General features: G+C 38.6%; 1 protein-coding gene across 1 annotated transcript; it reads left to right on the top strand.

The window, feature by feature from the left end:
- The first annotated feature begins 484 nt into the window (after positions 1-484).
- LOC137175144 (macrophage mannose receptor 1-like) lies at positions 485-9368 on the top strand. Its single transcript, XM_067580858.1, has 6 exons — positions 485-572; positions 917-970; positions 7953-8324; positions 8426-8782; positions 8935-9032; positions 9237-9368. Exons 1-6 carry the CDS (start codon positions 485-487, stop codon positions 9366-9368), a joined length of 1101 nt encoding a protein of 366 aa, XP_067436959.1.
- Positions 9369-9948: the final 580 nt, after the last annotated feature.

The raw sequence follows: 9948 nt of genomic DNA on the forward strand, positions 1-9948 counted from the left end.
AAACTGTTAAATTTGTTCAGAAGACGTTGTTTTGTGTTGGAATAAACAGACATTTGCAGATTGAATCTATAACTCTGTCAGTCATGTTTGTAGAAAAGAGTCTTAATTTACCCAAATTCAATTCAGAGCAAATTCATCTTAGTTATGTGAAGGTCAGTTGAATGGAATAAACTAATATAACAGGTTCAATGTCAAAGTTTGTAAAATACATGGCTGTCAAGCTAGAAAGAGTTTCTTCTGACTTCCTGTGCATTAAAATGTGTATCTAAACCAGAGCAGAGTGTGTGATCCTCGTCTTTATGATTTCAACACTGGCAGCACAAACACAAACAGGCAGATGACTCAGCAGTTTCATCATTTTTGGACACCAGCCTCTTGCATTCAGTTTCATCACACCCAGTTATCATTTTGCAGATGTGGAGCAGTGTAAGTACGGGAAGAATCGAGTGGAGGCCGATGCCAAGCAGCTGCAGAGGAAAAACTGATGAAGAAGAAGCAGGAGATCAGGAACCATCTGACCCATCTGAAGAAGGAGAGGAGAGACCTGCGCACTGCTGTGGAGGCTGCTGCTGGTAAGACACATAGACTTCTGTTGAAAAAGTGCTTGTTGTTAAATGACAAAACCAAAGTCCTGCTATATTGTGTTTTAAGATTCAGTCAGAACACTGAGCTGTACTATGCTGTCTTTTACTGTCCTGTGGTGCTTCATTACTCCCACAGCAGTTTACTTTCAATTGCAAACAACTACCTGCATGCCACCATTAGCTGTCTAACTTTTTACCTGTATGTGTGTGTGTGTGTGTGTGTGTGTGTGTGTGTGTGTGTGTGTGTGTGTGTGCAGTCACCAGCGATGTTGTGACGGACCCAGGAGTCTTCTCCCTTCTCCGGCTGTGACACCTCACTGCTCCACCGGCAGCAGGGCGGCCAGAAGGCCTCACCAGTCCAGGGACACATCCTCAGGAAGGCCAAGGTCAGAGCTCACAATGTAGACTGGGACTGAAGTGATGGGCTTACTGATTATGTCACTGATGCAAAACGCAGTTTTTGCAGTCCTGTTTCATTATGTCATTAGGTCTTCAGTTCATAAAGACATTTCCCATTTTTGAGTGGAATTAACACATCGTCTTATCACCCAACATCAGTGTTGGATCTCACTAATGCTCTTGTGGCTGAATGGGATCAAATCCCTGCAGCCAGGTTCCAACATCTTGTGGAAAGGAAAAAAGTTTTTTTTACAGCCTGGATTTGAATTTTGTCGCTCTGGCTCATGGTTCTGTCAGTTATGATGACATCATACTTTATAACCATGTAAATGTGGGGCATGCAAACTACGTGTATGTCTCTGTTTGTTCGTTTTACAGGAATGGAAACAGAAGAACAGCACATAAACCTTTCAACTCCTCACATCAGTCTCATGTTATTTCCTCTTTTTTTTCTTTTTAAGAAATTGTGTTTATATTTATTTAAACTGTTCATACAGTCTGAGAGCGTGTTGAGGACACAAGCATAGCATTCACATGAACCAGAACAAGTTGCCTGTTTTAGTAAACTGTAAGTACCACAACATACAGACATGGCAACCTTTTGAAACTTTTATACTATGGAGCATGTTTAGTGCACAAAGTTGTGCAACTTGTGTTGTCTGCTCTACTTTCTTCTTCAAGCAACCACCAGTCTCTTTGTTTCCTTTTCACTCAAAATCTGATTCAGTTTAGGTTCAAAAAGGTCAAAACCAAGTATTTATTTGTAAATGTTTGAAGGAAATACTAGCTTCCCTTTGTTTATGTTGATATATTTAAAGTTTTTTATTTACTATGTGTATGTGTGTATATGTGTATGTGTTTATGTGTGTATGTGTATACAGTGCTGCTTGAAAGTTTGTGAACCTTTTAGAATTTTCTATATTTCTGCATAAATATGACCTAAAACATGATCAGATATTTACACAAGTCCTAAAACTAGATAAAGTGAACCCATTTAAACAAATGAGACAAAAAAAATCTTTTTTTTCATCTTTTTTATTTATTTATTGAGGAAAATTATCCAATCTTACATATTTGTGGGAGGCAAAAGTATGTGAACCCTTGCTTTCAGTAACTGGTGTGATCCCCTTTTACAGCAATAACTTCAACCAAACGTTTCTGGTAACTGTTTATCAGCCCTGCACATCAGCTTTTTAAAAATTTTTTATTGGTGATACTGTTAACAAGATAACACAACAAAATAAATAAAAGACAAATCAAGCAAATAGACAAACAAACAAAAATAATGACAAACGACAGCAGTGACAACATCATATTACAATGAAAAAGGTAGTAAATGTAGAAAGCAACTAAGCAATATGGATTGATTGTGGGAAAAGGGAAGGGGGGGTGAGTGAATGGAAGTGAGAAAAGAAGAGAGAGAGAGGAAGGGGAGAAAGGGAGGGGGAGAAAGAAAAAGTGAGAGCATTAATAATAATAATAATAATAATAATAATGATAATAATAATAACAATATGACAATATAACATAATAATGATAATAGTCTTGTTTGATAGTATACTGTGGCGTCGGTAGCAGCAGAGGCAGCCACAATAACAGCAAAATGGATTAAATAATTAGATATTTATATTAATTTATATCAATTTATATCTATTTGAGTTTATATCAATTAAATTAATTTAATATGGCTATGGGGGGTGGAGCCAAACACACAGAGCCCAAGGAGGGGATGCCACCATCACCCCTCCACACGACAGCCAGCCCCCCCAGCAACACAGCCACAGCCCAGGGACCAGACCAGCTGAGACCAGCTAAGGGGTATTCCTCCTATAGTATTTGTCTGTTTTGCTTCTTTCCCCTTCTCCCCTTCTCTGTCTTTTGTTGTTTGTTTGTTTGCTTCTTTGTCTGTTTTGGAGACGGTCCAAACCTAGTCCAGCTGGACCACTCTCAGACCCTTTGGGAGAGAGTTTGTCCAGTGGAAGGTGACCTGCTCTAACCATTCTTTAGTAGAACAACTTGTGTGTTTAGGGTTGTTGTCTTACTGCATGACGTGCTTTCTGTTGAGCTTCAGTTCACAGACAAATAAATTGACATTTTCCTGTAGAATTTGCTGGTACAACTCAGAACTCATAGCTCCATCCATGATTGCAAGCTGTCCAGGTTCAGAGGCAGCAAAGCAGCCCAAACCATGATACTAACACCACCATGTTTCACAGATGGGTTAAGGCTCTTATGCTGGAATGCAGTGTTTCCTCATTGCCAAACATAACGCTCCTCTTTCAAGCCAAAAAGTTTGATTTTGGTCTCATCCATCCACAGAACATTGTTCCCTTCACCTTCTGGCTTACCCACGTGGTCTTGAGCGAATCGTAGACGGCAGCGATGTTCTTTTTGGAGAGAAGTGGCTTTGTTCCTTGCAACTCTGCCATGCACACCATTGATGTTCAATGTTCTCCTGATGGTGGACTCATGAACATTGACTGTAGCCACTGCACGAGAGACCTTTAGTTTCCTAGAGGTTACCCTGGGGTCCATTGTGGCCTCCCAGACTATTACACGCCTGCTCTTGGTGTGATTTTTGTTGTTCGACCACTCCTGGGGAGGGTAACAATGATGTTGGATGTCTTCAATTTATACATGATCTGCCTGACAGTTGACTGGTGGAGTCCAAACTCTTTAGAAATGGTTTTGTAACCCTTTCCAGCCTGGTGAATATCAACAACTCTTCTTCTAATGTCCTCAGAAATCTCCTTTGTTCGAGCCATGACACATTTCCACAAACCTGTGTTGTGAAGCTCAGACTTTGATATTAAAGACCCAGATTTCTCTTCTTTAAATAAGGTAGGGCCTCCCAGACTCACACTTGATTTTCATCCCATTGATTGAAACAACTGACTGTAATTTCCCCTTCAAATGAAGTAATACACACACAAATATGTAACATTGGATCATTTCCCTCAATAAATAAATGAACAAGTGTAAGGTTTTTGTCTCACTTCTTTAACTGATGTCTCTTTATCTAGTTTTAGGATTTGAATGGAAATCTGATCACGTTTTAGGTCATATTTATGCAGAAATAGAGCAAATTCTAAAGGATTCACAAATTTCAAGCAGCACTGTACATATGTAGAGCTTGATGACCTCAAAATCTTGCTGTCCAATATGTATCAACATGCCATAAACTGAGGGACAGTGAATGACCCAGACACACACACACACGCGCACACACACACAAATACATGCATAAGATATACTATATGTAATTAATATATATCAATCTTAATGTTGGAGAAGTACCACTCCATTCTTCAGAGACATGCTGTACCCTCTGGTTTGTATCTTTGTGGAGTAGGATTCATACTGCAGCAGGATAATGACTCCAAACACACCTCAAAGCCAGCTGGAGTGCATGCTGTCATTAAAGTAAAAGGAGGAAATACTAAGATATTCTGAAATTTATGTACATTTTTCAAATTATTTGTAATGAAAGAAATAGTTTTACATTCAGAACAAATGCAAAATAGAAGTATCTTGACTAGAAGTCTCAGACTTTGGATCCCACTGTACATGTACATCCTTTTTTTCTTTATGTAAAAATTATTTTTATTTTTTTTGTCATTAACCTCTGACTTCATTTTCTGGAGTCTCGTCCTGTGTGGAATCTTAGGAAGCACTTGTGTTTGTTAGTAAACCAGAGATGATCATCACACTTTCTGTACTTTGCATAAGAAATACAATATATTTGTATGCATCTATTCAACCCTTTAGACCATAAAATGTACTTGTGTCTGTTATTGCCAGTAAGTAGTAGATAGCAAAAACATGAACCAGATCATCATTTTACACAATAAAACATCGCCATCATTCAGAATGTCTTAACACTTACACTAACTGCACTAATTATGTCTCGAGGCAACGCATAAAAAATCACATTTTAGAAAAAATAAAACATGTCTTTAAACCATCAGTTCAGTTTTTTAGAGGTTAAAGCACATGCTTGTATTTTTTTTAAAGGTTGTCTTGATTTCAAGGTGTTATATAGTCAAATATATCTGACCCTTTTCTAGCACTGTGCCACATGTGGCTCCACTTCATGAAAATGTGTCCCACCCCAAAAATGCAACATTATACCCACTTCAACTCCTCATCTGATTTGATAGAAACTTCTGATCAAGGTTAACAATGTGTGAAAATTACAATATGTATAAGTGAGAGGCTCAGAAGACTTCCTGCTGCCTGAAGGCAACAATATGTAGTAGAGTAGTGGTAGACAAATAGCAGCCATGAGCCAAATCTGGTTGAACTGTCTCCTATTAAACCTGTGAACTGATATTACTCAATTTATTTATATATGTATGTGTGTATTTTCATCTGATGTATATACACATTGGAATCGGTGGAATTTTAATTAGAGGTGTTAACCACATTTAAACATTTCAAACATCCAGCCCAGCCTCTCTGTGAACAGGTATCATTGGAATTACTTTCTACTGAAGAAATAGTCCCAATGAAAACTGATCACAGTGAATTCTGTTTGGAGTAATGAAGACTCCAGAGGGAGATGTTGCTGCTGAATTATCTGAATGACACTTTTTCAACACTGTGAGCACCAAAAAACAAACAAACAAAAAATTCCATTCACCTCTAATGTATAGAAGACAAATACAACTGAAACTCTGCACACTAGATACGACTGGAGGTAAGTGAAAAATAAAAGATATATATTTTGTAGTTGAGATGAATTGATCCCTTCAAATCACTTTGCACACGACCAAAGTATGACTCTGAAAAAAACAGCCTCAAAAATGTTCTGTGGGAACATGAAAATGTTATGGAGACAAACATTTACATGTGTGTCAATACTTTTTGCATATAGAATGCAACAGAACTGTGACTTTTGCCCCTAACAGAGAAGAGAAGCTGGTGTTGTATTTGACTAGATTTGCCTAAGAACAGCTAATGCAGAGGTAGAGTTTTCTTGTAAGAGTGAACATCGACACACAGAGACCTCAGAGCAGCATCATGATGGAAAGGATCTTGCTGGGTGTCCTGTATCTCTCAGGTCAGTGAAATATTTAAAGATATAATATGTAACTTTTGCACATTATAATGTTTAATGTCTAACGTTTCACTCAATGTTTTATTGAGTTGTGTAATTACATCATCCAAAATGTTTCTAATGTTCAAACCCAGAAATTCACACTTTTAATCAAGGTAAGGGTCCTTTTCATTTGGTCGGCAGTTGATAGCATCATATGACCTTTGTGCATACATCAGTGTTGTGGTTGTCTGCCAAATGCTGCCATAAACTGACATGTATCCAGATTTAAGCCACATTTTTATTAAACATTTTTTATATCTTGGTTGTTTTTTACTATATCTTTTAACCGGATGAAGGATTTTAGTCATCAGACGTCTGAATCTTAAGTTATCAGAGAAACAAGCTGAGCAAATGTTAACAGCCTCTCTGAATGTCTCGTATCCAGAGGGGCTGAAACACTGATTATTAACATGAAACTGCTTTATTCAGTGTTTTACTGGTTTTAATCACTGTGTAGGATATTCCTCAGCAGAACACTGTCTACCTTAATAAGTGGCCAATGCCATCACTTTATTACTTTCCTTATTGTTTGAATGTGTACATTTGTGTCCATAACTATGTTGGAAATTTTAACTCAATTCTCCAAGTTGTATGTGTGTTAAAATCAGGTGATTAATATCTCAGTAACCACTAGAGATAAACATGTGCTGTTTGGTAACATTGTAATCTCCTGAGCATAAGAACATTCGATTTTTAGTCATGGTAGTTGTTTGGTAACAAGGTACAGTTGTTTGAGAGATTGTTTTAAAAATAAGACAAATTATCTGACCTCCAGTGGATGCCATGATTGGTCAGACACTTCTCTGAAGTCCCTTATCTAACTGTACCTATAAAAGACCATCACTGGAATGCAATAGTTGGATTCTCTTTGTTACTGGTACGACGTCCCATTCTTTCTCTGAGTTGAAACCAACTTCAGCTGACAAATCTTCATCTCCACTCCCCACGGTGGCAATGCCTTCTCATCTCTCCTGACGTCACCACACATCTCAGCAGCTACCAGCCCACAGACATGCAAGTAGCACACTTCTGCTCTGCTAACCGGGTGAATTCAAAAAGCTTCATCTGCTTAGAACTGAATTCTAAATTTGCCACCCCAGTTTACCAGCTGCTTCCAGTGACGGTCACTAGTCAACCCCTTTTCTGACAAACTCTGGTTCTGCATTCATTCATTCTTTCATTGTAGCGTCATTATTTGTTTGGTGAGTGTTGTTTTGTGTCATTGTTAGGTTAGTCTTTAGGTAATAAATGTTTTGCATATAAAGTCATTGCCTTTGTTTTCTTTAACTTACTTTCAGTCACTTTACGTATCCGATTCCTTTCCTGAGTGCAAGTTAATTCCTTACCAAAGCTGATCTATGTGTTAAAGACACTCTTGACTAATCACCAAGAGAAACTATTTATTAGTCTTATTATGCTGATTCTGAGGTTATAACGCTGGACAAATAATTGAAGTGGTTCTGTGTTATAATTCTGCTTAACACTAAATTTCCCCAAACTGAGCTAAAATTTCCCTACAATTGGGTCTGTTTGTTTTGGAGAGGAGGAGACCTCTGTGGATAATTTGGTTCCTGGTAAAAACCTCCTGAACAATGAACACTGAAGGAATCCTAACCGGGAGAAGCTGACTGCAATGACTGCAATGGTGGTTATTTCACAATGAAGACAACAACTCCCATGATCCCACACTACTTCATGAAGTCATCAAACTCTGTCTTTTGTTGTTGTTTTGATTAAGAGACCACTAGCAGCAGAAGTTAAATACTGTGTGTTTAATAATGTCTAACAGTGTTTATTATTTCATTATACTGTAATACTTAAAAATGTTAGAGTCACCTCACATTTTAAAAGTGGTGTTTTCCTCACAGGCTGGTCCATCTTCTCCACATGTCGTCTCCATCAGTACCACTTTGTTGCTGAACCCATGAATTGGACTGAAGCTCAGAACTACTGCAGAGAGACATACACAGACCTGGCCACCATTGAAAACACTGAAGACATGAACCAACTCATCAACACAGTTTCATCTGCTGGTTACAACAGTCAGGTCTGGATTGGCCTGTACAGAGTCATTGATTGGAAGTGGTCAGATGGGTACAGAGGGAGTGGAGCTGAATATAGGAACTGGAAATCAGGATATCCATACTTATCGATTAATGTTCACTGTGTACTCACTGGATGTGGTCACGTATGGTGGGATCATTATTGTGAAGAAGATTTTAAATTCGTCTGTTATAATGGTAAGTACCCAGCTAAGCATTATTTCTTCTCTAGTAATGATTATATTGAAGTTCAGAACTTTAAATCAAAGATTCATTTTTCCTCAATAATTTATCTGCAGGAACACAGCTGGATCCTCAATTTGTTTTTGTGAATCAAGAGATGTCTTGGTTTGATGCTCAGAGGTACTGCAGGGAGAACTTCATAGACCTGGCCACTGAGAGGAACAACACTGAGAGCCGGGAGGTTGGGAATTCGGTGCCTTGTGCAGACTGGGCATGGATCGGCCTGCACAGAGACCCTGGTATTAACTGGTCTGATGGCAGTGCCTACTCGTTCCCCCATTGGGGTGGCTCATTTTCAGTTTCAGAATCACTCAGATTGGTGAAAATGATGTGTGGTGTGCAGGAATCAAGGCAGTGGATGTTTAAGTCCTGTGAAGAGAGATTTCCATTTGTCTGCTACAGCATCCCTCCTGGTGAGTGGTTTACTGTCCTTCAGTGGAAGCCAGAGAATGCTGCATAACATTAGCATAAATCATGTTTGAATGTACACGAAAAAGTGTAAATATCACAGAACTAATAGGACAGCAAATGAATGATTCATTTCTACTCTCATTCTGTGTCTCAGTACCAGTAAAGAGGCGGGTAGTTAAGCTGAGGATGAAGGTGCAGGACTCCTCTGTGGATCTCAATGACCCTGCTGTGAAAGCAAACATCCTGAAAAAGGCAAGTCTCCAAAATCCAGACTGGGTTAGGGGCTGGTGTGTCTCAAACAGGTCTAGAATACTTGTTTACATCCTTATTCTGCTTGATGTGTTTTGCCACTATGAAGTTTGATAATATCTAAAAACCAATGGGGGATTTTAGACACAACAACAACACAATAGGGGGGATGAATGTTTCAAAATGGCTTCCATCTGTGTTTCCCAGTTCCAGGACAGACTGAAGGAGCAAGGAGTGAGTGGAGTCACCCTGAAGTGGAGAGAACAGCCTGATGGGAAAGTCTTCCACAAGGAGGGAAAAGAAGAGAAGAAGAAAAAAAGAAAGAAGACTGAGCTCTGAAATGAAAACCCAGCTTTACTTATCTGTAATCCATGTTGAATGTTGATTCTCTATCTGATAACAATACACTATCATCAGCTTAACCGTAACCTTGACTACATCCTGTATAGAAGAGTTTTATCCTTCCTCATCAATATTACTGTGTGAAGTGTTTCAATCAAAGTCACTTTTCTTCCAAATAAAACATATGAGATGAGTCTTTGGCTTCAAGTTTACAGTGTGTGAACCAACCTGATAAAAGCAACAGACACACAGTTATGGCAGTGATTTATTGCAGAATAATAAAGTAATCTAGGTGATAATGGGAGCACTGGTAGTCTGCAAAGGCCTTCCATCCAAACGTTTGAAATCTGTAGACTTCTGTTGCTGCACTCAAACAAAAACACTTTAGCAAAAGGCAAGAGTACTAAGAAAAGACACAACTGACAAATGTATGAAAAAGTGTGAGTATCTTATATAGATAATATGATATAGGCTGATAATATAGGCTGACACAGCAAAATGTATCCACTTCACATTCCCTCCATGACAGCCAGTGGAGGAAGAAGTTTTTACATCCTTTACTTCAAAGCAGCAATAC

Source organism: Thunnus thynnus, chromosome 22 (genome assembly GCF_963924715.1).
Source record: "Thunnus thynnus chromosome 22, fThuThy2.1, whole genome shotgun sequence".
NCBI lineage: Eukaryota > Metazoa > Chordata > Actinopteri > Scombriformes > Scombridae > Thunnus > Thunnus thynnus.

What these genes read in the sequence shown, in the direction of transcription:
- LOC137175144 (XM_067580858.1), top strand. Translation starts at nt 485, where the DNA reads ATGAAGAAGAAGCAGGAGATCAGGAACCATCTGACCCATCTGAAGAAG. An exon ending in TGCTGTGGAGGCTGCTGCTG is followed by an intron (nt 573 to 916) that starts GTAAGACACATA and finishes CTCCACCGGCAG; the next exon opens with CAGGGCGGCCAGAAGGCCTC. An exon ending in CTGCTACAGCATCCCTCCTG is followed by an intron (nt 8,783 to 8,934) that starts GTGAGTGGTTTA and finishes TCTGTGTCTCAG; the next exon opens with TACCAGTAAAGAGGCGGGTA.